General features: G+C 39.6%; 1 protein-coding gene across 2 annotated transcripts in view; it reads right to left on the bottom strand.

Annotated features, from left to right (window-relative positions):
• The window catches only part of tsc22d1 (TSC22 domain family, member 1), a 47091-nt gene that overhangs the window by 6642 nt on the left and 12473 nt on the right, over positions 1-27976 (bottom strand). The window contains exons 1-2 of one of the 2 annotated variants that reach the window (XM_063005884.1): positions 1742-1976; positions 1171-1222 (exon numbers count right to left, since the gene is read on the bottom strand). In XM_063005884.1, the coding sequence (XP_062861954.1) occupies positions 1171-1222; positions 1742-1863 (174 nt within the window). In that variant the 5' untranslated portion in view covers positions 1864-1976. Of the gene's footprint in view, positions 1-1170; positions 1223-1741; positions 1977-27976 lie in introns of those variants that run through there. The other variant, XM_063005882.1, reaches the window with a different exon arrangement.

Raw genomic sequence — 27976 nt, 5'->3', positions numbered from 1 at the left:
GGCATTTCTGCAATATAAACACCATAAATGTAAGGTGCTGAATTTACACAAGCTTAGATTAAACACAGTTTAAAAGAACAGATGTTTTGGTTCATTTAAAATGCTAAACTAAAAAAATTTTGTTCATAATAACCCACGTAGATTGTGAAAGGTACACGGCAATGCACCACACAGCCATTACACGTTACTTCATTATTATTTTAAATTGTAAAGATGTAAAGGTTGGTATTAATTAGCTTTTCAAATCCTTTGAGTTTTTAATGAAAAGCATCTTAATGGTTTGTCACTACATTTATGTAAAAACATTATTGATATTTCACAATATTTCTCAGACTGCTAACCTGTTCTTTAAAATTCTTCATATTTGCCTTTACACATCCAAATAAAAAAATAAAAAAACTAATATTTATAAAATAACCAAAAAAAAAAAATGCAGCTTTTCCTTAGAATTAGAATTCAAATCTCAGTGCTGCATGACTGTACAATTATTTGAACTAAACCTGATTATTTGAAACGACTGCAATTTATCAGAAGGTTCCACAACAAAACATTGTAATGCCTTGTGAACACAAGATTCATTAGCATTTACTTCATTAAGATAAATCACTGTGTATTTGAGTTGTAATTATTGTTGCTGGCTGAGGCCTTAACCCAATATCCATTTGTACCTATGCAGTTTAACATTTATATTTATTAATGACCTTTTTAAAACAAATGTTACATCCATCTGTATTGCAGTTTTGTCTTTATACACTTAAATGCTTGTATTGATTAGATCTCCTGTACAAGGCGTACATGTTTTTAACGATTTAGTACATTATACTGCATTATAAAATGTACTCTGCTAAAATAATAGTGAAAAAGACAGCAGAGAAAAATACTTTATAATTCTGTTTTGGCTGACTGATATCTAATCAAGGCTGAATAATACAGTTAGAGAGCCACCGTGAAGGGTTCTAAAGCAGAGAGGCGCATTGTGCCTGCACTGTGTGCACCAGCTCCATTTGTTGATTATGTAATTCATTGGGCAGTAACAGGGGGATGCTGATGCAGCTCTTCCTTGGCTGATCATTCGCATTAGTGCACAATTTCACATGATTCTACAGCAAATATGCCATCATTATATTATTATTAATATGCATTTTTTAAATAAAACATTTAGAGACTTACCATCGCTTGTTCGATTTTGTTGTCAATGGCCACAACACTTGCACCAGATGAACTGAAAAACAAGGCCAAAGAAAGCATTAAACATTCATAGAATAAAGATTCCAGAGATGAAATAAAGACATTGTTATGTATGTGCTATAACTATGCATTGACATTTTTGCTATGAAATGATTGTTGGATTGTGCTATGAATATTAAAGACTGGTGAGTACAGGCTGTTCATGAATATAAAATGAGTTCTGATGGCAGATTCAAAAAACATGGACTGCTCTTGGTACATAAATCCCATTATAGGTGTTAAATAAAGGCCTGCTTCTATTTTATTTGTACAGTCGAGGATACAGCATCCACTCGAGAAAACGCATCGCGTACAAAGACAAACAAGCAAGCCAGCTGGTAGAAACCCTAATTTAAACAGCAACACCAACAACAACCAGGCTTTAAAATCGAAAGAAAAACCGTGATACAAAGGACTATCAGGAAGAAAATCGATGCCCAGAAGCAAAAGCAGCACACTGTATGATCATTCCAGTACAAAGCGCTGACGGTGTCGCATTTATGAATCATTTTACCTGTTGTCGAGTCTTACAGATGAAGTCTCAGTTCCCAGCAGCGAGGACAGAAACGATATGGAGAAATCTCTTAGCTGACATACTCCAAGATCCATCGCCACCGAATAGCACTGAGAATTCATGCTATTTCCTCCATAAATACCGAGCGGCACGGAGAAAAGAAAAAAGCGGCTCTGACTGTAGAGCGAGTCTCACATAGTGCAGCGCGGTTTCTACCCGACGATCCGCTGCGAACGGTCGAGGTCCGGTAAAGAAAAGCTGTTTATCAGAGCGCAAACAGCCACCACCACCGCACCGCACTGCACAAAGGATCTCCAAGGTCAGCTCATCTCCTCTCTGCTGAAAAATCTGCAGCCTGCACCATCTGCATAATTTATCCAAGAAAAACAGCACAGCTGCACCATCTATTGGTCGAGCGAGGCAGCGATTTGACTAATGTATGCAGTACCGCCTCCACACTCCAGTCAGCCGAGAACACGCAGCATAATATATTCAAAACACTAGCAGTTTCAAAAGATTTTAAACTATTTAATTCACATAGCACCATATGATCTGAAACCGATCAAAATACACTCCAACTTCAGATATTTATTATTGCGCAATTACCTTCAGACCTACATTAATGGCAAAAGCAATTGTGTTTATAAACACAAACACAAAAGCAACTCTATTGTGTTTGTATGTTGGCAAAAAAAAGCACCATCAACAAAAGAAATATTTCATTCCAAAAACTATGGCTATGGCTAGCTCAGATTAAACTGGCATCAAGAAGCAGTGGTTCAAATTCTGCTGGCGATTCAGCATATACATGCCGACACTTGTTGGCAGTAAATGAAACAGCAGCAGGCTGGCAAATGACTGACATCATCTAAGAAGTCAAAGCAATGTTTATAAATTCAAAACCTATATAGTTAAACACTTTCCTGCCATTTAAGCACAATTTTTAAATATCGACTTGTGCCCAGGACCATAACCATCTCATGCTTAAGCAACGGACCATAAGAGATTAAAGTCCATAAATAGATGTCATTTGGAAGTAACAAAGTATTGCATTTGCATAATGTATAACAATTTTGTCCATTTGATATTATGCCAAACAAACAAGCCTGATACTAGAATAATAACAGCAACCTAATGCAAAATAAATATGTTTATTAAATTAAACATATACATTAGGACATGCAAATTGGCTGGCTAAACGGTGGGCTTTTTGTTCTATTAATAAAAGGTAAAATATAACACGTTTGTTTATTAGGATTGTAACGTCATGTTTTACATTTCTGGTTACATTCAGGACGGGAATGGTAGTTACTCATTACACAAGGTTAATCAGTTCACAAGGTTATATCGAACACAGTCATGGACAATTTGGTGTCTCTAATCTGTTCTGTAGACTGGACTACATGCATTTAAAACAGTGAAATTTAATTGCCATGCATGTTCTGTATTTTATTTATTTATTTATTGTTTAACACCATGTTTACACATTGGTCATTTTATGTTCTGTATTTTACAAGCACACAATCAGCACTAGATCATAATGTTGATTTTACGGCACGCTGAGGGGAAACTAATATTTGACCATTTTATTTTGGCACTTCAATTTTTTGCATAATTGTTACTGCTGCTGTTTTCAGGTTCGTGTTTCTGTAGCTGTGTAACTTTAGGAAGGTCTTTTACCTTAAACGTGATTGAAAGGGCCTTGCACAAAGGCTCAACAGTGGCAACATGGCAGTGGGGGGTGGGGGGCTTTAACAAGCAGCCATTTTGATTACTAGTCCTGTACCTTAACTATTAATGCCCCTTCATGAGCAATTAAACACTACAATAAACGTTCCCGTCGCATTTGCCGTAAAATGACCAACACTATCAATAACAATTACACGCAACAATGTACGGTATGAATATTAATAAACAATGTTATTTTGACCAGTAAACTAGACCATTGCTGTGATTTTTTTAGGATTTACTCCATTAATATTTATGTCGCATTTAGGGTCTTCAAACAAACCCTAGTGATAATAGGCTGGTCATGGACTAAGTAAACATAAAGCCATTAAATCATTCTGAACTTAAAATCTAAGATTTAGTGTAAAATAGAGTGTTAATGTGATGTATACCATGCTGTAAATCAGTGATTACAATTACATGCACAGAATAGACAGGTCACTGCAAGAAGCCAAATGTTGGCAATCTCCAGTTACTGAGGTCACATACATGTCAGTAATCTGATCATTTTGAAGTTTGAGTTTGTTGTTAATTTGATATTTCAGAGGCGCACAACATCCTGTGGTTTAGCTGTTTACTCTCCAGACGTGTATTTAAATCAAGTAGATTATTTTTTACAAAGAGCTAGTTGAAGAAATCTCAACATGCATTAGATCATAAATACCTGCCTAATGGTAACAAAAAACCAAAGTCTACATGATTCATTCAGTCACTTCTTAATATTGTTTGTATTACGTAAAGATGTTTTATTTTATTTTCCATAAGTGACTTATAGAGCACATAACGACTAAAGCATAGTTCTAATCACATAACTGTGATTATTAGTTAGGTCACATACCATTAACAACTTATTCATTGGCTCAAATCTCTTTGACCCAAAATAGTAAAGCTTATAAAGCATTTTTGCATGTGCTTTACTGCAACCCTAAACATCCAGCCATTCAAAATAAACAGAAGAGGGAACAAATGTGCAGGGGGCAGTCCAGGACTAGAACTGACAATCACTGCTGTTCAAGGCGCTTCATGATAATCCCAAATTATTTACTATAATAGCAAATGGAAACAAAATATATTAGACTACTGTTTAAAGAAATGAATTGTTTTACGCACAAAATGTTGTCCAAAATGTGCAGTTTTAAATTTAAAATACACCAGCCGAAATATTTTGACAATGGCAAATAATCAATTTCACCAATATAACTTCTCATTCTAAAATTTGCTTGGTTAACTTACTCTGACTAATAATTGCTAGTTTTTGGCATAGCTTTAGTCCTGGTGTGTTTGGTTGGAAGTACAGATGTGGTAAATGAAATTAATGACTGAACAGCTTGAGATTTAAGCTTTAAATCAATTACATAAAAATTCATTATTATGAATTCAAGGAGCCAAAAATCATAGGTCATAATGTGTTAAACTGCATTAAATTAAAAGTGTAGCCCTGGCTGTAAATAACCTAACTAAGCTAAATAAACTCTTAATTCAATATTATCCCAATTCCATTAAAAGAAAATCTTGATTTTGTTTATTGAGTTTACAAACTACAGGCATGTAATGCAACACAAAGGTGTGTGTACATCCTGTTTAAATTTGCTTAATGTGTTTCATGTCAGTCAACCTCAGAAGTGTTCGCAGTGGATTAGACAGGAAAGGTCCAGCATTTTAGGCCAGTAGACGTTTTGACATCAGTCCAGGACTGAATTAGCAAGCAATACTCATGTGATGAAGATAACCTTCATGTAAGCAAATATGACTGAGAAAAATCTTATTTGGCATACACTGTGTACCAAGAATGCATTCTAGGAATGTAATGTATACAGTCGAGGTCAAAAACATCTTGGCTTGTTTGACCTTAACAGTAACCAGTAGGATATATGCAGGCTTCTAGTGTAACCAAACAAGAAGCAAACAAGGAAGCTTTTAAAGCCACCAGCAGTTTGTGCATAAAGAAGTTAAAAAGTCCAAAACCGCATCATTATTTACCTGTGCAATGTCACAATAAACTAGCCAAAAAAGAAATCAACAAAATTTAATACAAAAAAAGTCTAGCATACCAAAGTAGGTACAGTAAATATAGACCACTTATCCCAATTAAATGAAGCAGTGCAAGGCAAAAGCCAAGCAGCTCATTGGCTGGACGAGGCTTTAAGCAATTAGAGTCCAAATATAAATTCTCTCTTTGGGCTGACCTCAGCACATAAATACAGTCCGGTGACTAATGCCATTTAAACAGCTTACTCTACACTTCTACTCCTTTATCCCAGTGTGTTCAAACCACTGTACTGATTGGGACCAACCACGATATGTCAAACAGATTACGACCCCACTATCAACAACACAAACCTAGATCAACACATATCGAGGCAGTTTGTTTTATGTTGTTTTATTAGGATTATATTTTCATGTTTTACACTTTGGTTACATTCATGACAGGAACGGTAGTTACTCATTACACAAGGTTCATCAGTTCACAAGGTTATATCGAACACAGTCATGGACAGTTTAGTATCTCCAAGTCACCTCACTCGCATGTTTTTGGACTATGGGAGGAAACCGGAGCACCCAGAGTAAACCCACGCAGACACGGGGAGAACATGCAAACTCCACACAGAAAGGACCCGGAACGCCCGACCTGGGGCTCGAACCCAGGACCTTCTTGCTGCGAGGCGACAGTGCTACCCACTTAGCCACCGTGCCGCCCCCACTTGCTTGCTGCTCACCACTAAATAAAATCAGCCCTGATAGAGGTGCATCAGAGATGAAAATAAATCCAAATCCAACAAACTTGGCCCAAAACTAGTGATATTTAGGAGTTTTGCTTTTCTTTTTAAATAGTTCTATTTAATAAAAAAAAATTTTAATTTGCCACTTGAACTTTTTGCTTCTATTGCACCACATCATATTTGTTAAGTTTTATGTTAAGGGAACTAAATTCATTACATTAGGCAGCCAGTCCATGTGCTTAATAAGTCATTCTTCTCTGAAATAAGCAATCACATAAGTCTTTCTTCTTTTTATTTCTACTTAACTGTAAGACTTCTGAGTAACCCATTAATAAACACAGGATTGGAGAGTATATAATCCTTTTAAGAGACCACAGATGACACATTTAAATGCTTTGGTAGGTACTACAGAGAATGAGCTTTTAAAGAAACACTTAAAAAAAAAAAAAAAACAGACACAAAGCATTCACCGTCTAATAGCTGTCAGAAATGTTACCTTTTTAAATGCTGTTCCAACTCCCAAAACAATAGCTTCATAGCCATTCCGTCCCAGCCCTGCATCTGGAGAAGCGTTTCTCTCATTTGTGTCGATCAACAAATCTTCAACAACAGAAATGATTCCACAACGCTTCGCATCCAACACAAACACAAGGAAACCTGCAGTGTTTTATATCCAGCAGAAAAATGCAAAAGGCAGTCTGAGGGCTGTGTGCACTGATCTTCAGTCGTTTATAGTATACTGGTTTTGTATTTCCAGCACGCAAAATTGTAAGCGCCAGACAGAAAACAAGAGCAGGGCAAGCTGTGATGTCACGTCATGTGACTCAGCGTTACATAAACCATCAGCAGAGATTAAGATCTTCCCAACGATCAGTGTTTTTACAAGCTGATGCTCAGGAGGCTGCTGCCCACACCTCCTCCATAGATATCCGAATCTAACCTAGCCCAACCCACTCTCCACACCTCCTCTCCATCTTTTCCCGCCAATGCCACATGTATTTGTCTTCGATTCTAACTGCAGCTTTGAGGAGAGACGGGCCACTGCATTTCAGCCAAGACTTATCTTGTCATTTCTCATCAGCAGTGTAGCCCAGCGATGGCTTAGAGTGACCATGGCTGATGAAGCATGCAGATGTCTACCCAGGCTTAGAGAGCTTGTCATGAAAAAACAGTGCAGAAGTGAACAATAGGGGGATTGTACCTGTTCAAAGAACATTGAGTGGGCTCTTTGTGTGTTGCTGTGATGCAGTGTTTAGGTGCTTGACTATAAGCTGAAGCACATCAGCAACACAATATACACCGCATATTGATACAGGACGTGCACATTTATGGAATGCATGTAATATTATGCATGTTTTCATTTTTATACACACACACAATTGTTTCCCCAATTTTCGTCCCAATCTAGCTTTATCCAATTACCTGACTGCATTACTCTTTCTCTTTACTGATGCTGAGCCGTGAATAACACATGCCCCTCCGACAAGTGTGCATTAGCCGACTGCATCTTTTCACCTGCGTGAGGCAAGTTTATATGTGGATCAGATTCACATACGAATTGCATCAGTTATGAGGAATCCCCGACGGCACCCTCCCTACGAACTGGCCAAACATTGTGCATATAGGTGCCCAGCCTGCCCGTAGCAGAGCTGAGATTCCAACTTGCGAATCCATGTTAGCTCTGGTGTGCTAGCATGTTTTACTACATATAATATTTCATCAAGCATAACCACATTGTCACAAATGTATATGTAATAAATTCAAGCAAGTTTGCCAGCAACTATTTTGAAACTGAACCTTTAGCAGGCATCTTAATGGATGTCACTGGGCGTCATTGTATGCTGTACCCTCCAGCAGGCTGTGCATGTAACACTTCTCACACAACCACACAATTAAAACACAGTTTGCCCTTTCAATGCCAGCAATCCAACTAGTTACAATGCTGCCTTTCAAAAAATGCAAAGATATACTCTAATTTGGCCAGTATAGGAAACCTTACAACACAACATTCCTAAAACAGCAATTCAAATGCCTTTATCTGTGGTTTACACAAAGAAAAACAGGTGGTAATGATGGATATTTTGTCTCTATGAAAGCACCATGAGTCATAGTATATAGAACAAATTATCAGCACATGTCTATTTGGGACAGATAAAAAAGGGCCACATTGCCACTCAGCATGAGTGTACAAGTCATTTGGCCATTTGGGCTGACAGCAGCAGGTTGCACAACAGAGCTCCATCCTGTATTCTCCAGCTCCCACTCTCAAAGTGCAGCACACACAGAAAAGACTGGACCGCCTCAGCAGGTTCCACTCGAACAAGAATAAATAATAAACTGCTACAATGCACGTGTTGGCATTAATATGCAGATGTTGTTAGTGTGTAAGCCCTTAAAAGTGCATTGGTGTAATGATGTTTATTTAGGACAGTGCCCAAGATCAAACCTACTGTGCTGCTTGGAAATAAATGCATGTTCTGATTTTCTAATTCTACCAATAAGTAAACATGTAGGTAGAAATCCAATGTACACTCACCAAGCACTTTATTAAAAATGTCTGTCCTAAATGTACATTTTTGGCTATTTTATGAGCTACATCTACCGCATACAAGTGTGTTTGTATACAATTACTGACTGTAGTCTACATGTTGCTCTGTAAAATTTTGTTAGTCGTCTTTCCTCATCCATCAATAGAAATGGAGCCCACAGGACCCCTGATGAGCAGATATAAGAGTTATGGATCATTCTCAGCTCTGTAATGAGGCTAATATAATAATGACATGGTGGGGTGGTGTGGTGTGTTGTACTGATATTAGTTTAACAGGTGCTACAGTGTTAGAATTTTTAAATACTGTTACAGGGTGACACGATGGCTCAGTGGGTAGCACTGTCGCCTCACAGCAAGAAGGTCCTGGGTTCGATCCCCAGGTGGGGGCGTTACGGGTCCTTTCTGTGTGGAGTGTGCATGTTTTCCCCGTGTCTGTGTGGGTTTCCTCCGGGAGCTCCGATTTCCTCCCACAGTCCAAAGACATGCAGTCAGGTTAATTGAATATACAAAATTTCCATAACCGTGTTTGATATTGAACTTGTGAACTGATGAATCTTGTGTTACGAATAACTACCGTTTTTAGTATGAATGTAACCAAAGTGTGTAAGACATTAAAATCCTAATAAATAAATCAGTTCATCAGGTGCTACATTGTTAGAACTTTTAAATACTGTTTCATCTACAAGCCTATTGCAGGTGTACAGACTAGAACCCACCCACCCACTACAATGCAGTTATCTTCCTGTATGCTTTTTGTATATGTAAGTGGAAGTTTCCTCCCAGTATTGACCAGCAACTTACTTATCAGGTTTGGTTTGGGAATTAACATTAGCAGCCTCTCTTAATATGTTAGCTGTTACACAACTCTACTAGTCTGTATAGAGATGCATCAAGTATAAGTAATATGAAATGAAATCTGGCATTAAATAAATTATCCCAAAGGCAAACCATCAGAAAATATATGGGGGAATTTTAGATGTAAATCAAAATTCTGTATGGAATTGTGTACAAAATGCAACTCTACCAACATTCAGTGAAGCAGACACACATTCAGTATGGTAAAGACAAGCTCCAGTTAGCTGATGAAGTAGGACAATTGTGGGGACATGACAGATTTGGGTGAGTCATGAGGGGGGTTGTTTGTACGTACGTGATGTTCTTGATACAGATGGCAAGTCAAGCGTAAGAATTACTTTCCCTTGAAAACCTACATTATTTGCCAACACAATTTTGCCAACATTTTCAAACCATTTATTCTGTGGGTCTAAGAAATAAATTCTTACATAGATGCTATAAACAGAAGTGAGTAAACATGTAGGGGTTTAACCTTGTTTAATACTGAATAATACACAACTTTAAATGTTTGATTTGTTTGTTTATCAGGATTTTAATGTCATGTTTTACACTTGTGGTTACATTCATGACGGGAACGGTAGTTACTTATTACACAAGGTTCATCACTTCACAAGGTTATATCGAACACAGTCATGGACAATTTTGCATCTCCAATTCACCTCACTTGCATGTCTTTGGACTGTGGGAGGAAACCGGAGCACCCAGAGTAAACCCACGCTGACACGGGGAGACCATGCAAACTCCACACAGAAAGGACCCGGACCGCCCCACGTGGGGATCGAACCCAGGACCTTCTTGCTGTGAGGCGACAGTGCTACCCACTTAGCCACACAACTTTAAATAGCAGTAATCATAATCAAGGGCGCACTTAAATAATACTAAGCATACCTTTACAAATTAGAATGTGGTGATATTAATCCATCCCAAATTCTACTGCTTCAGCTTTTTATACGGATATAAATGAGAGTAGCAAGATTTTCGGTTTTCAACCAAGAGATGCAGGTTATGTCTAGACATGCAAATTGATTAATAGATTTTAAAAGGGTTTGAAATAAAAAGATTAATATAGCTTTCAGGAACACCCCTCCACCCACACACTTGATGAACCATCTTAGCTTAGGCAGGACACATGCAGGACATTTTTTACGTTATTTTTAATAAGTCTTTAAACTTTTGATAAATGTAGGAGCTGATCAAAAGCTTCTAACCGGAAACTTGAATGAGAGCTGGACATGACTGGAGCAGACATTTACTATCCCAGTGCCACCACACCACATAAAACTAACAGCTATGTGTCAAAGAAAAAGCACACATCCTACAAAGCAGAGGACAATTCTACTGGAGTGACCACTGGGGACACTGGGTTACTTGTAGTTGTTTCTTAATCATCTTCCTAAAGTAAAACGACCGATAGATAACATCAATATTTCCTTTGCATAGAAAAATAACTGGCTTTTGGTTAGCAGATAAAATCTAGAGTTGGAAGATAGTCTAGACCGGCTGAATATAATCTGTCTGACCATAATAGGACAAGTTGCCTATTTCTCTACATTCGTCGAGCTCACTACCCCGCCCTTCTTCGCTCTCTCCATCTGTCACGTCGGCTCATGACGTCTGTTCCTCTCCTTACTGCTCTGCCCTAATTCCGAAAGGAACATTAACAGACAGCAAGCGACAGGATCTATTTTGCTTGAGAGTATTAAAGCCTTACTTCGAAGTGTGCGTGCAATTCACAAAAGCGGTTTGGCCTTGTGCTGGCCTGCTTACGGGAGCTAAACCCGCCGGCAAAAATGTGACGTCAGAACATAATAGCAGCTTAGTAGAGTGAATTAATTCGATAGAAGCAGAATGCTGTATATCCTAGATATAGCAGTTACAACTCAGGATTAAAGGCTTTTTTTATAGTGAGTGTGGTCATTTATTTACATCTACCTGCAGTTCCAGATGAGAACTAGAAGTGTTTGTATGTGGCATAGCTGCATGTCAGTCAGGTGCAAACTAGGGATGTAACGATGCACCACAAGACCGATTCAAAAATTTCACAATTCAAATCGATTTGACATGTAAAATGAATCGATGTTAACTTTAAACAGCAGAGGTCACTGGCGCTATACACCTTGCCTGGTTGACATCATTGCCGTTTTAAGTCAGGTTGCCAGATTCAGGGGTATTCAGCTAAATTGGGCTTAATTCGCCGATCAGGTGGCGCAGCGGTAAAGTACGCTAGCTCACCAGAGTTGGGGTTCCAGATACATTGTATCGAATACATTGTTCGGCTGTAGTTCAGGGTTAGGGGTAGGAAGTCGGATCATAGGTCCTCATAACTGGTACAACTGCGGCCCCTGCTGGTTGACTGACGCCGCCTGCACAGGGCTGAGGAATAACATTGAGGGGGGTGTAACCCTCCGTGCGCAGTGTCTCCGGACTCAGCTCGTGCAGGTGAAAAATGCAGGCTGTACTGATTGCGTACCGGAGGGGGCGCAAGTCAGTTGAGTGGCGTCCTCAGTCAGCGGTGAAGGATCGAACCAGTATAGAGGACGCAATCAGGGTAATTGGACACGACTAGATTAGGGGAGAAAAATTGGGGGGGAAAAAGTGGAAAAAAAATAAAATAAAATAAAAAATAAATAAATAAATTTATTAATAATAATTGGGCTTAATTCAAAATTGTTTTGCATAGTTGGTACCCACCTCAGAAATAAAAGAGCATTCATTATTTAGATAAATAAAAGATAATCACAAATACAGTTTTTAAGAGAAATAATAAAAGGAAACTGTCATAATTTGTCTTCAATTTCAGTTAGGCAGCAAATTGGGAAAAATCGTATTGTGAACCCAGTATCGTTACATCCCTAGTGCAAACTGATGCTAAAGTAGACTTGTACATGCAAGACCTGGTCACATTTAGTGTTATACTTTGTAAAAAAATATATATTATTCACAAAATTCAATTAATAACACAACAAAGTACTTTTCTAAATGACTTTTTTAAAACCTTTTGTTGATTTAAAAAAATAATTTAATAAAAAAAGAAATTTAGGCATAAGAATCCGAGATGCACAATATGATTTTTTTTAAAACAAAAAGTACGTGTACTGCTAAATTAAAAGAAGATTTTAACTGTAAATGGTTTCAGAAAAAAAATGCTTAAATAATTTTTTTTTTTTTATGTTTTTGCCCCCAATTTTTAAACGAGTCCAATTTTTATCTAATTGCATTATGCTTCCTCATTACTGGGGCTGACCCCCCAACCGATTAAGGAGAGCAAATGAACACACGTCCTCCGACACGTGAGAAGTAGCCGACTGCATCTTTTCACCTGCATGAAGCGAGTTTATATGCGGGTCAGCCTTTTGCACGGAGAAGCCACACCCTAATCGCATTATTCCTCAACTCTGTGCAGACGGCCTCAATCAGCCAGCACAGGTCGTAATTGCATCAGTTATGAGTTCCCTATCCGACTCCCTCCCTGAGCGAACAGCATAGCCGCCCAGCCCAGCCAGACGGCAGAGCTGAGATTCAATACAAGGTATTCGAAATCCCAGCTCTGGTGTGCTAGCCTTTTTTACCACTGCACCACCTTTTAATTTCATTTTCAAATTGCCATGGCAGTATATTCCTTTCCACCTTTTTTCCATTTCCTATAAATAGCTAATAACTACATGTGTGCTCCTTATCTAGCTTATGAAACTAATACAGTTCCTTTGCTAATTGTTATGGGACTACTTAATTACTATAATTACTACTATTTTATAATCCACTACACACAAATCACACATTTAATTCATGTGTGAGGAAAATATAGCCTGGGACACAAATACATACAGCAAGGTTGTTCTGATATTATTAAAGTTGTCATGTCGTAAGAAACATGGTCTATTAAACACCATTTGCACCTCAAAGCAGATCAAAAACACTTGAACATGTATTTCTTTCTATATGTGGTAAGCACTGTGTGCATAAAACAACCAAAAACAGGGCACAATACAAAATTGGCTGACAATTTTACATGCAAATTACAACATGGTGTAAACAGTCATTAATTCTGAAGTTTTTTTTTATTCCATCTAGGCAGTTGCTGTTTTTTCTCCACAAATTCCACAACTGTATCTCCTCTACTGCTGCAGACCCCTACCCTAAACAAAGAGGGTGGTACCTACCACACGCTCACTCCAATGTGTGCAGTTGTCAATTAATTATATGAATACAGGGCTCAATATCACATACGGAGAGTCACGCACTGACCCCCATTATCCCCCGTCTCTGTGCAGGTGCCATCATCCGGCCAGCAGAGGCTGTAATTGCAGCAGTGATAAAGAATCCTACCCGGCAGAATCTTGGCTAATGTCTACCGTAGACACAATTAGCTAATCGTCTGCGTGTAGGTGCCAGGCCGTAGCAGAGCTGAGGTTCAAACTAGCGGGCTCTGTACAAATGTGATTAAATAACTGCTGTTCATTCGCTAAACAATTAGTTATAACCCATTTTGGTGCAGGAAGATAGAGCATGGCAGCACTCTTCCCATTAGCCCCGTTGCTTTGTGCCTTTTTGTGAAGGCAGGAACGAGTTGCGGGCATCAGGAAAGCGGGCACACTGCCTCCTTCCGCAAGCCTGGCAGGAGAACAGAGGTGTGCTGTTCGCCAGGGAGAGAGCCGGGGGCATGCATGGCTAAGGAATGCATCAGTGAAAGAGGGACAGTGTTCTGGGAGACAGTCTGAAGTCAGATTAAAGATATAGTATCGTTCAGTTATTAACAAGAGCAGGTTATGTTGCATTTAGGGTGGTCAGACCCTGATCAAGATGAAAGCAAGGATGACTAAGGCAACACTATATGGCCAAAAGTATGCGGACACCATTTCCAATTACTGAGTTCGGGTTTGTCAGCCACACCACTGCTAAAAGACATAAAATTAACTACATAAAATATATTTCATTGATAATTGTCGCCGTAATAACCTCTAAATATTTAGTAGTGCTCTCTCTCCCATGTGGAATCTTTGCCCATTCTTCTCATACAATAGTTTCCAGCTCATTGAGGTTTGATGGCTTTCGAGCTGCAACTGCTTTCTTTAAATCCCACCAAAGATTTTTTATAGGATTTTAATTTGGAGACTAAGGCAGCCACACCAGGATATTCCAGGACTGATTACATAACCAAGCATTGGTTGACTTGGAAGTGTGCTTGGGATCACTGCCCTGCCAATTATCATCAACGTTTAATTTCACCACAAAAGGCATGTATTCCTCCTCAAACTGTCTTGGTATTTCTGTGAATCTGTGCTTGACCGTGTGGGGATAGGATACTTCTGGTCATAAGACTTGCCTTCCTTGCACCAGACAAGCCACTGATCCATATGGTCAAACTGTTCCAGTTTTTATTATTCACTTCATAGGACTGTGTCCCAGAACTCTGCATGCCTCTCCAAATTCCATCTGGTGTATTTTAGTCGACTCTTCCTGTGCTCTTCCTGTGCTCTTCCTTACCACAGACACATGTGCCTGTGAGTCTTTCGCAGTAACGCAGGATTTTTTTTCTGCTTTGTCGTGATAAGATTGCTAAGGCCTCTGGATGAAATTGAGCTGTCTCACATGGCCAGACAGGTTTGCTGATAAATGACCGTTTCAAACTGCAACTGTAAATGATTCCAACTTTGTGTCAATGATCACAATCACAATTAGAACTAAACTGGTATTACCATGGACAATACTATTTCTGCCACATCTACTAGATTCCACGTGAAAACAAGACCAGATTAAAGAAGTAATGCTTAGAATGTTTTCCTTTCATATGAACAATGTTTAGCTAAAACTATACGACCAGAACTATGTGGACACTGGCCTCTCGACTGTATTTTTTAATCAGTTTCTTGATTGATGTAAAACCTATGCCAAACAATGCGCAATAATATAAAGACCATCTTTAGAAATATTTATAGGAAGAGATATCTATTTAGTCAAAAAAACATTTGTGTAGTAATGGATGGGGCTGAAACACCTGCACTCAGTAACAAGAAGGGGTGTTTATATACTTTCGGCAATATTGTGTATAACTGAAGGAATTGCTCTATAATGGTATTTAAGCATTTGTGCCATCTAATTTATTTAATACTCTGAAAGATTAAAAAGGCAAAGTAACTGTCAGTGATAGTGCCCTGCATCACTGATTATTGGAGGTTTGCGTCAGGCACAAAGCTGTGATGCTTGTTTCTTTACAGTAATTGGGGATTAATACCTAAGCACAAACCTGGGCTTGGGTTACAGTCCCCACACACACATATATTTTAGAATGAACAAAAGTTAATAAAAGTCACTTAAACTAGCTACACTTTTTAAATGACTATATCAAAATCTACATAGAAGCACTTACAGTGCAATCTAAGTGAGAACACAAAGGCCCAAGGTTATGTTATTTACAACACACAAAAAATTAAAACAATGGTAAAATATTACACAAATTATGTGCCAAAATTGTTAAGTTACATCACCTATGCAATTGGTTTTGGTATTCATGTAACAAGAGCTAATTTGATTGGGGTTACAGCAGATAGCTCAGCTCCACATAGAAGAGATGAGGGAACACGAGTGATTTTTCAAACCACCCCAAAAAGGCAAGCATTTCTAACTGAACTCACCATCTACCTGTTCATATTAAAAATTAGGACTGGGTGATAAGATGCTGTTTAACAACAGGAATGTGGTAATTATTGTAATGTATATGATTTCAATATAAAAAAAAAATCATGAATAGCTAGGACCAAAAAAAATAAAATAGATACAGCAAATTTGTTGTGAAGATACATAATATTTAATAACTATTTAATATTTAATAACAGTGGCCTTAGCTATTTGCTCCCAATTAAAAAATGTAAACAATTGTACTCACCGAACATGTAAATTTAGGTTATGACTATGGTTGGTGATGTTGCACAATCCCTGTAGTTCACCCCATATCCAGTACAATTGAAAGACATGCAAATGTTTTTATATCAATAAACAAAATTGTCTTACCTTTAATGTGCACAAAAGTTGAAAGACATAAAAAGAGAAAGAGAGAAAAAAAAGGAATATTAGTTGGCGACATTTAATATATCAAAGCATAAACTGGATTTCTTAATTCAAATTTGACCAAAATAATTGCTGTTTTCTGGACAGGCACGTGTAATTTGATGATCAGATTTACACACGGCCTGTGACAAGGACAAAGAGTAAAAGAAATAGACAGACAGATTCTAGCAAAAGTATTTAAAATGTTGAATCTGATGAAGGCAACCTTTAATTTTCTCATGTACAGTTTAACAAGCAGAAAAGCCATTGAGCCTCCACGTTGAAATGGCATTGCTAATGGTAAGTGGGCACATTAATACAAAGGTTTTAATTTCCTCTCTACGTTTCTAAAAAGGATCATTTAAAATGGCAAAGTTAATGACGTATGTAGATGTAATGGTGAGAATGCTAAAGTATTCAAACTAAAGGGATTTTTTTGCTGTATTGATGCATTACTGCAGGCTCAGAAATGGCTGATATTAACACCACTGGCAAACAAGTGGGTTCAGGAATCATATTAAGCAGAGAAAACAAACAAAGAGAACAATACTGTACAGTACTTTATAATACACACAAGCTCAGTTAAGGTCCTGTATAAAACAGAGTGGCAATAACTGTAAGGTCTCTGGTACAAGTCTGCTCTCTGGTGGGCATTTGAGAAACAACAAACTCTAAACTCAAAACTAAAAATCTAGCTTTTTTTAAAGAAATTAAACCATGTTGGAAAACAAACTCATCACAATTAATTAATTAAGCAAGAAATCTAATCAACGGTTATTATAACAGTTAGATCTGACCAACCTGATTATACAATGGATCTCTGAAATGTGCTGATGAACAGTGTAACAGCACTGGGACTTTTTACTCTATGTATCACTACGCTTTATCGGTGTAATAACCGTTAAGTAGATCCATAACAATCGTTCCCACTTAGGTTGCACTACAATGACGAGCCCTTTTCCACAAATTACTTTTAATGTAAACTATGAATTGTGTGAGGGAAGGAAAGAAGCCTTAAGAGTTACAGGAGACAATCCACAGAGAGAAAAAAACGATGGTGCAACGTACTGACAAACAATGCTGACTGCTGAGTCACCAAAGCGACTGTAAGGTGCGCAAACATACAAATAAATAAACATGGAACAAAGTAACCGGACTGCTTCAGTAAGGTGTGGACCTAACCACAGTAGCCGGACTGCTTCAGTAAGGTGTGGACCTAAGCACAGTAGCCGGACTGCTTCAGTAAGGTGTGGACCTAACCACAGTAGTCGGACTGCTTCAGTAAGGTGTGGACCTTAACCACAGTAGCCGGACTGCTTCAGTAAGGTGTGGACCTTAACCACAGTAGCCGGACTGTTTCAGTAAGGTGTGGACCTTAACCACAGTAGCCGGACTGCTTCAGTAAGGTGTGGACCTTAACCACAGTAGCCGGACTGTTTCAGTAAGGTGTGGACCTTAACCACAGTAGCCGGACTGCTTCAGTAAGGTGTGGACCTAACCACAGTAGCCGGACTGCTTCAGTAAGGTGTGGACCTTAACCCCAGTAGCCGGACTGCTTCAGTAAGGTGTGGACCTAACCACAGTAGCCGGACTGCTTCAGTAAGGTGTGGACCTAACCACAGTAGCCGGACTGCTTCAGTAAGGTGTGGACCTAACCACAGTAGCCGGACTGCTTCAGTAAGGTGTGGACCTAACCACAGTAGCCGGACTGCTTCAGTAAGGTGTGGACCTAACCACAGTAGCCGGACTGCTTCAGTAAGGTGTGGACCTAACCACAGTAGCCGGACCGCTTCAGTAAGGTGTGGACCTTAACCACAGTAGCCGGACTGCTTCAGTAAGGTGTGGACCTTAACCACAGTAGCCGGACTGCTTCAGTAAGGTGTGGATCTAACCACAGTAGCCGGACCGCTTCAGTAAGGTGTGGACCTAACCACAGTAGCCGGACTGCTTCAGTAAGGTGTGGACCTTAACCACAGTAGCCGGACTGCTTCAGTAAGGTGTGGACCTAACCACAGTAGCCGGACTGCTTCAGTAAGGTGTGGACCTAACCACAGTAGCCGGACTGCTTCAGTAAGGTGTGGACCTTAACCACAGTAGCCGGACTGCTTCAGTAAGGTGTGGACCTAACCACAGTAGCCGGACTGCTTCAGTAAGGTGTGGACCTAACCAACCAAAGCAGGCGCTTATCTAGTGTGCAGGAAAAATAGTTGCCTAGCAACAGTTCATAACCATGTGTTTGCGGAGTGCGACATAAGAGCACTCCCACTTATCTATAATTGCCTTATTATAAAGATAAAGTGGAGTGATACATGGAGTAAAAAGCGCCAGTGCGGTTATACGGTATATCAGGGAACTACCTGTTGCCGTACAACTAACTACAATTACTAGAGCTAAACATCATTTTTAAACGTCTGCACTTAACTGACAGGTCGTGCAGTTGTACATTAAAGCAATAAGCCACGAGAGACCGTATCACGGGGAAGGTTGTTTTATAATAAAATACAACAATTTGTAAATAAAAACCTCTATTTATTGAACAAACACTTACAAAAAGCATTCTTCCGCGAAATCACGTAGTCCGTTAACAGTGTTGCTAGGCAACATGAGGGCGAACATAATATTCACTTTTTCTTTTCAGTGGCGTATTAATATGGAATGATGTGAGGTGGTCATAGGTGTGCGTTTATCGGGGATTTTACAACGGCTTCGAACGCGGCTCAGCCAATCAGATTTTAGGACCGGAACTATCCGTTTTATAATTTCAATTTTTTAATTGTCTAGAAATGTTTAAAAAACATTTTATTAACAAAAATAAGGCAGTTTTAGCCTAGTGGTTAAGGTACTAGACTAGTAATTAAAAAGTCGTTGGTTCAAGCCCCACCACTGCCAGGTTTTCACTGTTGGGTCCTTGAGCAAGGCCTTTAACTCTCAATTGCTGAGATTGTATAATGTCACAGTACTGAAAATATAAATGTAAATAAATAAAGTAACCTTCATATTTCATGACGTCTCATATTTCGGGTCTCAGCAGGCAGGAATAGTCTGGACAAGGAGCAGACAGACATAGCCAATCATGTCTGTGGAGATGCCCACCCGGCTAATAGCACAAACCTCAGATCTTATTGTCATTTTCCACTGAGCTATTCAACAAATCTTCTTCACACGAAATAAAATAAGCACACTAAACAGATAAAAGCAAGCACTTTCCTAAAAACTGACATACTTAGGCATCACATCACTATGGCAGTGGATAAATAAATCCAAATGAGAAATATAATAAAGTAAGTATAATAATGACTTTTAAATAATAGCTTGATAGCGTGGGACTAAATTAAGGTATTAATATATGGTATACCAATTTACCAATTATGGTAAAGACTTTTAAATAAGAGATCAGTAGCATGGGACTACACTGTATTACCTACACCTAAACATGAAAAGTAAAGAACATTGCATAAAATAAAGACTTGAAAATTGTTAACGTTACTACAAATGCAAAATGGAAGAAACAGAAGTGCTGTAGTTCTTCAATAGAACCACAGGGTGGCGATAAATACCCGTCTACTGACTCGCTCTTCAAGGCCTAATACGATTTAAAGCTTGTGATACCAAACCAGGAGGACCAGAAGCTTAATGTGTACAAAAACAAATACATGCAAGTCATGCACACCTCCATTGTGCTGTTTTTAACAGGCAGTTTATCAAAGTTGGATGTGTGTTTTTATCCAAATGTGTTCTAATGCTTGTTCTTAGGTTGGACGTAGATAGTAACGTCTACTACATGCATATGAGACTTCCTATGAAATATATGTTTAGTCCTGCAGCAACTGTGCTATTATTTTACTTATAAATAACTCATCTAAATTAAAATCGGACAGGTTAAAAAACAGAACTTCATACTAATGCCTAACTGAGACAGTCGTGTAAACAAAGCCATTCTAAATCAATTGGTAAATCCATAATTGGTGCTCAATTTGTCAAACATTGCCATCTGTCAAATACTGCCAAGTCAGGTTTACCTCCTTAGCAGCAGATTCAGTAGCATAAGCATATACATAAGCAGTATAGATTATAAAGGCCCATAGCTTCATTTAGCAAATACAAACCAACAGTACTGAGAAACGTACATTTACATTGTCGGCATTTGGCAGACGCTCTTATCCAGAGCGACTTACAAAAGGGCTTCCATAGTGAATGACAGTCATCAATCAACAACACCGCCATTTTGGATGACTAGGTTTCGGTACCACAAGCGTGATCTTGCCTCGACGTTTATGCAAGTCAGCAAAGCTTTGCTAAATGCCCTCATCGTGACAGGATTAGTCATACTTTGTCATGTGAAAACTACGAATCCTGCCACGCGTGTATCCATTGAGCAATTCTGAAGCCTGACTCATTCATCAGCAACTTTGAAGCAATCCTGACATTCGATACTTCTGAACTGATAACACAGTTCTCTTTAAATACTTACGGATTATTCAGATACTTCAGAAAGTCTAAACTGTTTACCAGGCGAACGATTAATATCATACCCTTAAAGAGAGCTCAGTTTAAAACAGAAAATTAAACACATTTCAACAAAAACATTTGGGCAAGAGTAATACAAACCAGGACTTTGTATATAGCTCTGTTGCAACACTGGCTCATTATCATTAGCTTGGTTACACAGTTGCAATCAAAATCCCGACTGCAAATTAGGCTTATTAGCAAAATGTATAAACATTAAGCTTGTAAACGGAAGGTATTCATGCCCAAACTCCAACTTTACTGACCCAAAAGTACAAGAAAAGTCGGCTCCAATATGCTTAAAATATAACTATATAAATGAGCCACATAGGTTTTGGGACTGTTTTCAATTGACTACAGATCAAAAAGAATGTGCAAATCTGTTGTCTGTCTTATTTACATATTTTTCAGCTTATAAAATGACATATTAGCTCCAAGAATAGTAATTAGCATGCACCATGTGGTTCAGTTCTTCACAGTGTCATATTAGCCGGCTGTGAGGAGGGTGGACATGCCAGGATTTCATTGGTTATGTGTTTTGTTTTTAAATGCCACCCCACTAAAATAAAAACAAAAACAAACATTCTTGAGCGGGGGCACATTAAAACCACCTCCTTGTTTCTGCACTCACTGTCCATTTTATCAGCTCCACTTACCATGTAGAAGCACTTTGTACAGTGTATCACAAAAGTGAGTACACCCCTCAAATTTTTGCAAATATTTCATTATATCTTTTCATGGGACAACACTATAGACATGAAACTTGGATATAACTTAGAGTAGTCAGTGTACAGCTTGTATAGCAGTGTAGATTTACTGTCTTCTGAAAATAACTCAACACACAGCCATTAATGTCTAAATAGCTGGCAACATAAGTGAGTACACCCCACAGTGAACATGTCCAAATTGTGCCCAAATGTGTCGTAGTCCCTCCCTGGTGTCATGTGTCAAGGTCCCAGGTGTAAATGGGGAGCAGGGCTGTTAAATTTGGTGTTTTGGGTACAATTCTCTCATACTGGCCACTGGATATTCAACATGGCACCTCATGGCAAAGAACTCTCTGAGGATGTGAGAAATAGAATTGTTGCTCTCCACAAAGATGGCCTGGGCTATAAGAAGATTGCTAACACCCTGAAACTGAGCTACAGCACGGTGGCCAAGGTCATACAGCAATTTTCCAGGACAGGTTCCACTCGGAACAGGCTTCGCCAGGGTCGACCAAAGAAGTCGAGTCCACGTGTTCGGCGTCATATCCAGAGGTTGGCTTTAAAAAATAGACACATGAGTGCTGCCAGCATTGCTGCAGAGGTTGAAGACGTGGGAGGTCAGCCTGTCAGTGCTCAGACCATACGCCGCACACTGCATCAACTCGGTCTGCATGGTCGTCATCCCAGAAGGAAGCTGACGCACAAGAAAGCCAGCAAACAGTTTGCTGAAAACAAGCAGTCCAAGAACATGGATTACTGGAATGCCCTGTGGTCTGACGAGACCAAGATAAACTTGTTTGGCTCAGATGGTGTCCAGCATGTGTGGCGGCGCCCTGGTGAGAAGTACCAAGACAACTGTATCTTGCCTACAGTCAAGCATGGTGGTGGTAGCATCATGGTCTTGGGCTGCATGAGTGTTGCTGGCACTGGGGAGCTGCAGTTCATTGAGGGAAACATGAATTTCAACATGTACTGTGACATTCTGAAACAGAGCATGATCCCCTCCCTTCGAAAACTGGGCCTCATGGCAGTTTTCCAACAAGATAACGACCCCAAACACAACCTCCAAGATGACAACTGCCTTGCTGAGGAAGCTGAAGGTAAAGGTGATGGACTAAACCCAATTGAGCACCTGTGGCGCATCCTCAAGTGGAAGGTGGAGGAGTTCAAGGTGTCTAACATCCACCAGCTCCGTGATGTCATCATGGAGGAGTGGAAGAGGATTCCAGTAGCAACCTGTGCAGCTCTGGTGAATTCCATGCCCAGGAGGGTTAAGGCAGTGCTGGATAATAATGGTGGTCACACAAAATATTGACACTTTGGGCACAATTTGGACATGTTCACTGTGGGGTGTACTCACTTATGTTGCCAGCCATTTAGACATTAATGGCTGTGTGTTGAGTTATTTTCAGAAGACAGTAAATCTACACTGCTATACAAGTTGTACACTGACTACTCTAAGTTATATCCAAGTTTCATGTCTATAGTGTTGTCCCATGAAAAGATATAATGAAATATTTGCAGAAATGTGAGGGGTGTACTCACTTTTGTGATACACTGTAGTTCTACAATTACTGATTGTTGTCCATCGGTTTCTCTACATAGTTTTTTAGCCTGCTTTCACCCTGTTTTTTAATGGTCAGGACCCACACAGGACCACCACAGACCAGGTATTATTTAAGTGGTGGATCATTCTCAGCACTGCAGTGACAGTGTGTTAGTGTGTGTTGTGCTGGTATGAGTGGATCAGACACAGCAATGCTGATTGAGTTTTTAAACACCTCACGGTCACTGCTGGACTGAGAATAGTCCACCAACCAAAAATATCCAGCCAACGGCGCCTCGTGGGCAGCGTCCTGTGACCACTGATGAAGGTCTAGAAGATGACCAACTCAAACAGCAGCAATAGATGAGCGATCGTCTCTGACTTTACATCTACAAGGGTGGACCAACTAGGTAGGAGTGTCTAATAGAGTGGACACGGTATTTAAAAACTCCAGCAGCGCTGCTGTGTCTGATCCACTCATACCAGCACAACACACACTAACACACCACCACCATGTCATTGTCACTGCAGTGCTGAGAATTATCCACCACCTAAATAATACCTGCTCTGTGGTGGTCCTAAACATTGAAGAACAGCATGAAAGGGGGCTAACAAAATATGCAGAGAAACAGATACAGTCAGTAATTGTAGAACTACAAAGCACTTCTATATGGTAAGTGGAGCTGATAAAATGGAAACCAGGAGGTGGTTTTAATGTTATGGCTGATCAGTGTATAACAACAGGAATCGGGTCAATAACACAATGATATAGTACTTTACAAACGTACTGCTATCCTCAAAAACTGAGGGACATTTTTGGGTCTCAGTGGGCACTAATCGGTCAACCTACATAGGTTTTACAGAGAATGTTTATTTTGTCCCAGGAATGGAAATCACAGGATTATGACATCCTTACAGTTAAACATAGAACAATGGAAACGTGTCATTAGTGTTTTTTTTATAATAGGTTTTGAATGGTGTGGACTACTAGCCTCTACAGCAGTGACTGAAAGTGACCTAGATCTGGACAATGTGAGCACATCAATGTGACAATGTCTGTCTGAGACTCTCTTACCTGAACCTGTGTGGGTGAATGAATGGCCAGTGAGAACAGAGGAAAGTTCATCAATACTTTATTAAGTTACTGGATCTGTGCCTGCTGCCCTATATTATAGAACAATGTGTGGACAGAGATAAATTATAATCTTTATAAATAGAGATCTGTTTTAAATATACACTAGTTCAGTCTAAAAAAAGAACTAAAACATACGAACATGCTCACAAATCCAGCCAGATGTCTGCATTAATATGAATTCCACTTTATTTTTATTAACCGTTTCATCCTGGTCAGGGCTACGGCAGGTCCGAAAACCATAAAAACACTGGGTACAAGACAGGAATACCCCAGACAGGCACCAATCCATCGCAGGGCTTCGGGCACCCCTCTGACACAGCCACAAATGTCCGTTTAGACACCTGGCTGGCCAATTTGCCACAAGATGGACTTGCAGCACGTATGGGGAGCATTTTACTTACTTTGGGTATGGTCTGGACCTTCTATGAAGATAAATATATTTAACATCTGCATATAGCTGAGTAAATCAACCACTTGCAGCCAAAGACAAGTCTGGGCACATAAGCTTTCCTTTAACACCAAGCTGGCAAAGATTCAACATGGCTTAAATCAGGCAAATCTATTAAGTGTCGTTAAATTGCTGGTAGCCAAGAATACATAAGGAATAAACATCAATGTGAATATTTTGTTCAATTCCAAACCAGGTTACCTGCAGAGAGCTGAAATGAAGGATAAATTAGCTGTGGGAAAGAGGATCTGACTGCTGTGCAATCAGTTTCGATAAATGTAACTGTCACCATTCCTATCGCCTCATTTTTTTCAGAAGCCTTGGCAACAAGCACCGTACTTACAGATAGTAATTACAGGTTTCCACAATGTCTATTGCTGTGCCACCTGAGACTGGTTTCTAAGTGGCAGCTGTCAATGACAGACCCAGCATGTAATCTAAAGCCAATTCGTCTTACATTAACAACTTGAAAAGATAGCTGAAGAGTTAAATGTGCTGTCTGGGTTCCACTCCCCCGTTGTGAGACACCCCTGATCTAAAAAAGTAAAACACAGTCTGAAGAGACATGTCTGAGATATACATGGAGCTAAGCATGACTTGCTGAAGGAGCTTCAGGCATTATACACAACAAGCCGAGGCAGAAACCTCAGTCGAGTTCAGGCTTCTGAAACTCTGACAAATGAAGCTACTGTTGCTTGACAATCGAACCAACTGGTCAAAGTTATCTTTAAAGTCTTTTCCCCTTGGGTGGCAAAGCAGTAAAATACGCTAACCCACCATTACTGTGATCTCCAGCTCTTGAGTTCAAATCTCAGTTTAGCTGCTATCAACCAGCCGGGTTGCTAAACAGACACAATTGGCTATATCTAAAGCTGGACGGGCCAAAGAGATTCCCCAGTGCTACTGCAATTGCAACCTATGGTCTCGTGCAGGTAAAAAGAACAGTTTGTGTTGGCTACAGCCATTCTCAGCCAGGGTAGGGGTCTTTAGCAGTAGATGAGGTACAACTGGGTAAATGATTGGGTATATGATTAGATTGAGAGATGTAGAAATATATATAACTAAAAGATATCTCTCTCACAATGATACGTTTACATGGCTGGAAAAGAAAGTCTGACTATAGGGATAGTCTAAGCCAGTGGTCCCCAACCACCGGGCCGCGGACCGGTACCGGTCCGTGGGTCATTTATTGCCGGCCCGCATGGAAAGAATCAATAATTAGAGATCCCTACATCAGCAATAAAAACACTGCTTCCATTTCCAACACACGGGTGTTTATCATCTCATATCACCCCCAGGTGGAAGCAGCACGTCCATGAAATTTTATCTTGTATGAAACCGGTCCGTGGTGCAAAAAAAGTTGGGAAGCGCTGGTCTAAGCTGCCTCCATGTCTCCTTAGCAACCTCTGCTTGCCTTTTAAGGATGCACTAAGTCTCTATACCACCTGGCAATCATCGTGCATACAAGCGAATTCACAGCTCTTTTGCCCACTTACAGAATTTGGGTAGCACGCTAGCATCAGTCTAAAACCTTTCCAACATAAACACAATTGCAACTTCTGAAAGCTTTTACCTTGTGTTTGTGAAATGAAAAGCTATAACTATTCATATTATTACTTGTCTTAATATGTTACACTGGCAAAGTGAGTAGTGTGCGTGCCCCACAGCTTCAAAATCCCGGTCACCTAGGCTTTAAGCTTACTTCTGATCACAGTCTGTGGGAGTTTGGCACGATTTCTATCTTAACTAATACAGAAAACAATTTTGGGAATGAAGCAGTTCCTGTGTATGTCTAGCACAGTGTTTAGTGTGACTGAGTGAGAGTAGCAAGAGGAAAGGTCAGGCAGGGATCAGCCACCATTCAATGACCCAGATGGAAGCAGACATTCCACAGCCACAAGCAAAAGCTCCACTACTTCCTATCACAAGCCATTACAATTTCAGTCTCAAAGCATTAGAAGTGTGTCAGTGCTACACAACAAAGATAATATAAAGCCTTTAATTTAGAGGAAAGCAGCAAGTTCTCAAAAAAATCCACTAATCAGCTTCAAGCCACGAGAGCACATGACCGGTTTTAGAAACACTGCTATGTTGTAAATGCAATGAGCACACAGAGGATAAAAAGGAGTAGCATGCTGGCTCGAGAACAGCTGTGCTACAGGGTTTTTGGCTAGCTGGTCACTATAGTGTTTTGTGATGGGCTCAGACGAGCAGGCAGACCGGCATAAAAGACTGGGCAGCAAGCATGTGGGTCAGGAATGGAGGGCATCAGAATGGCCCGTAGCCAAATAAGCAACAACGACTCAGTGCTAACAATTCACACAGCGGCATGTTGTATGCTAAACAGAGAGTCCAACTTTCATTCAGGAGTGGGATTACATCTGACAAAGCAAGGGATGTAAACCCAAGATAAAGTAGCACTACGTTTTTAGAGCCACACTAAAAATGGCAACACTGTATTTGCTTTCATTTCAGTGGAACTTGCTAAAGAAACGTGTCTAATTAACCAAATGTATGGAACATCTTCTGAAAAAAAGGCTCCAGAATTAGTGGGGCTGGGTGGTATGACCAAAAATTTGTATCACAGTATTTTTTAAAATTCTGTACGACTGGGATTTATTCTACTGTCATAAGTAAATATAAAAAGTTTTGATTTTACCATGTATATAATGAAGTTTTTGAGTACTATAAGCTTTGCTTAGCCCCACAAAATGACACAATATACACCGATCAGCCATAACATTACTTCTACAATTACTGACTGTAGTCCATCTGTTTCTCTACATGCTTTGTTACCCCCCTTTCATGCTGTTCTTCAACGGTCACGACCCCCACAGAGCAGGTATTATTTGGGTGGTGGGTCATTCTCAGCATTGCAGTGACACTGACATGGTGGTGGTGTGTTAGTGTGTGTTGTGCTGGTATTGTAGGTCTTATATGATTTGCTGCCTACTGAAGCCTACAGATGTTAAAATTACCTGTGTTACAATATGTCGGT

Source organism: Trichomycterus rosablanca, chromosome 12 (assembly GCF_030014385.1).
Source record: "Trichomycterus rosablanca isolate fTriRos1 chromosome 12, fTriRos1.hap1, whole genome shotgun sequence".
Classification (NCBI taxonomy): Eukaryota; Metazoa; Chordata; class Actinopteri; order Siluriformes; family Trichomycteridae; genus Trichomycterus; species Trichomycterus rosablanca.
Note: the sequence above shows the minus strand (reverse complement) of the source record. Positions and strands in the feature narration are given on the sequence as shown.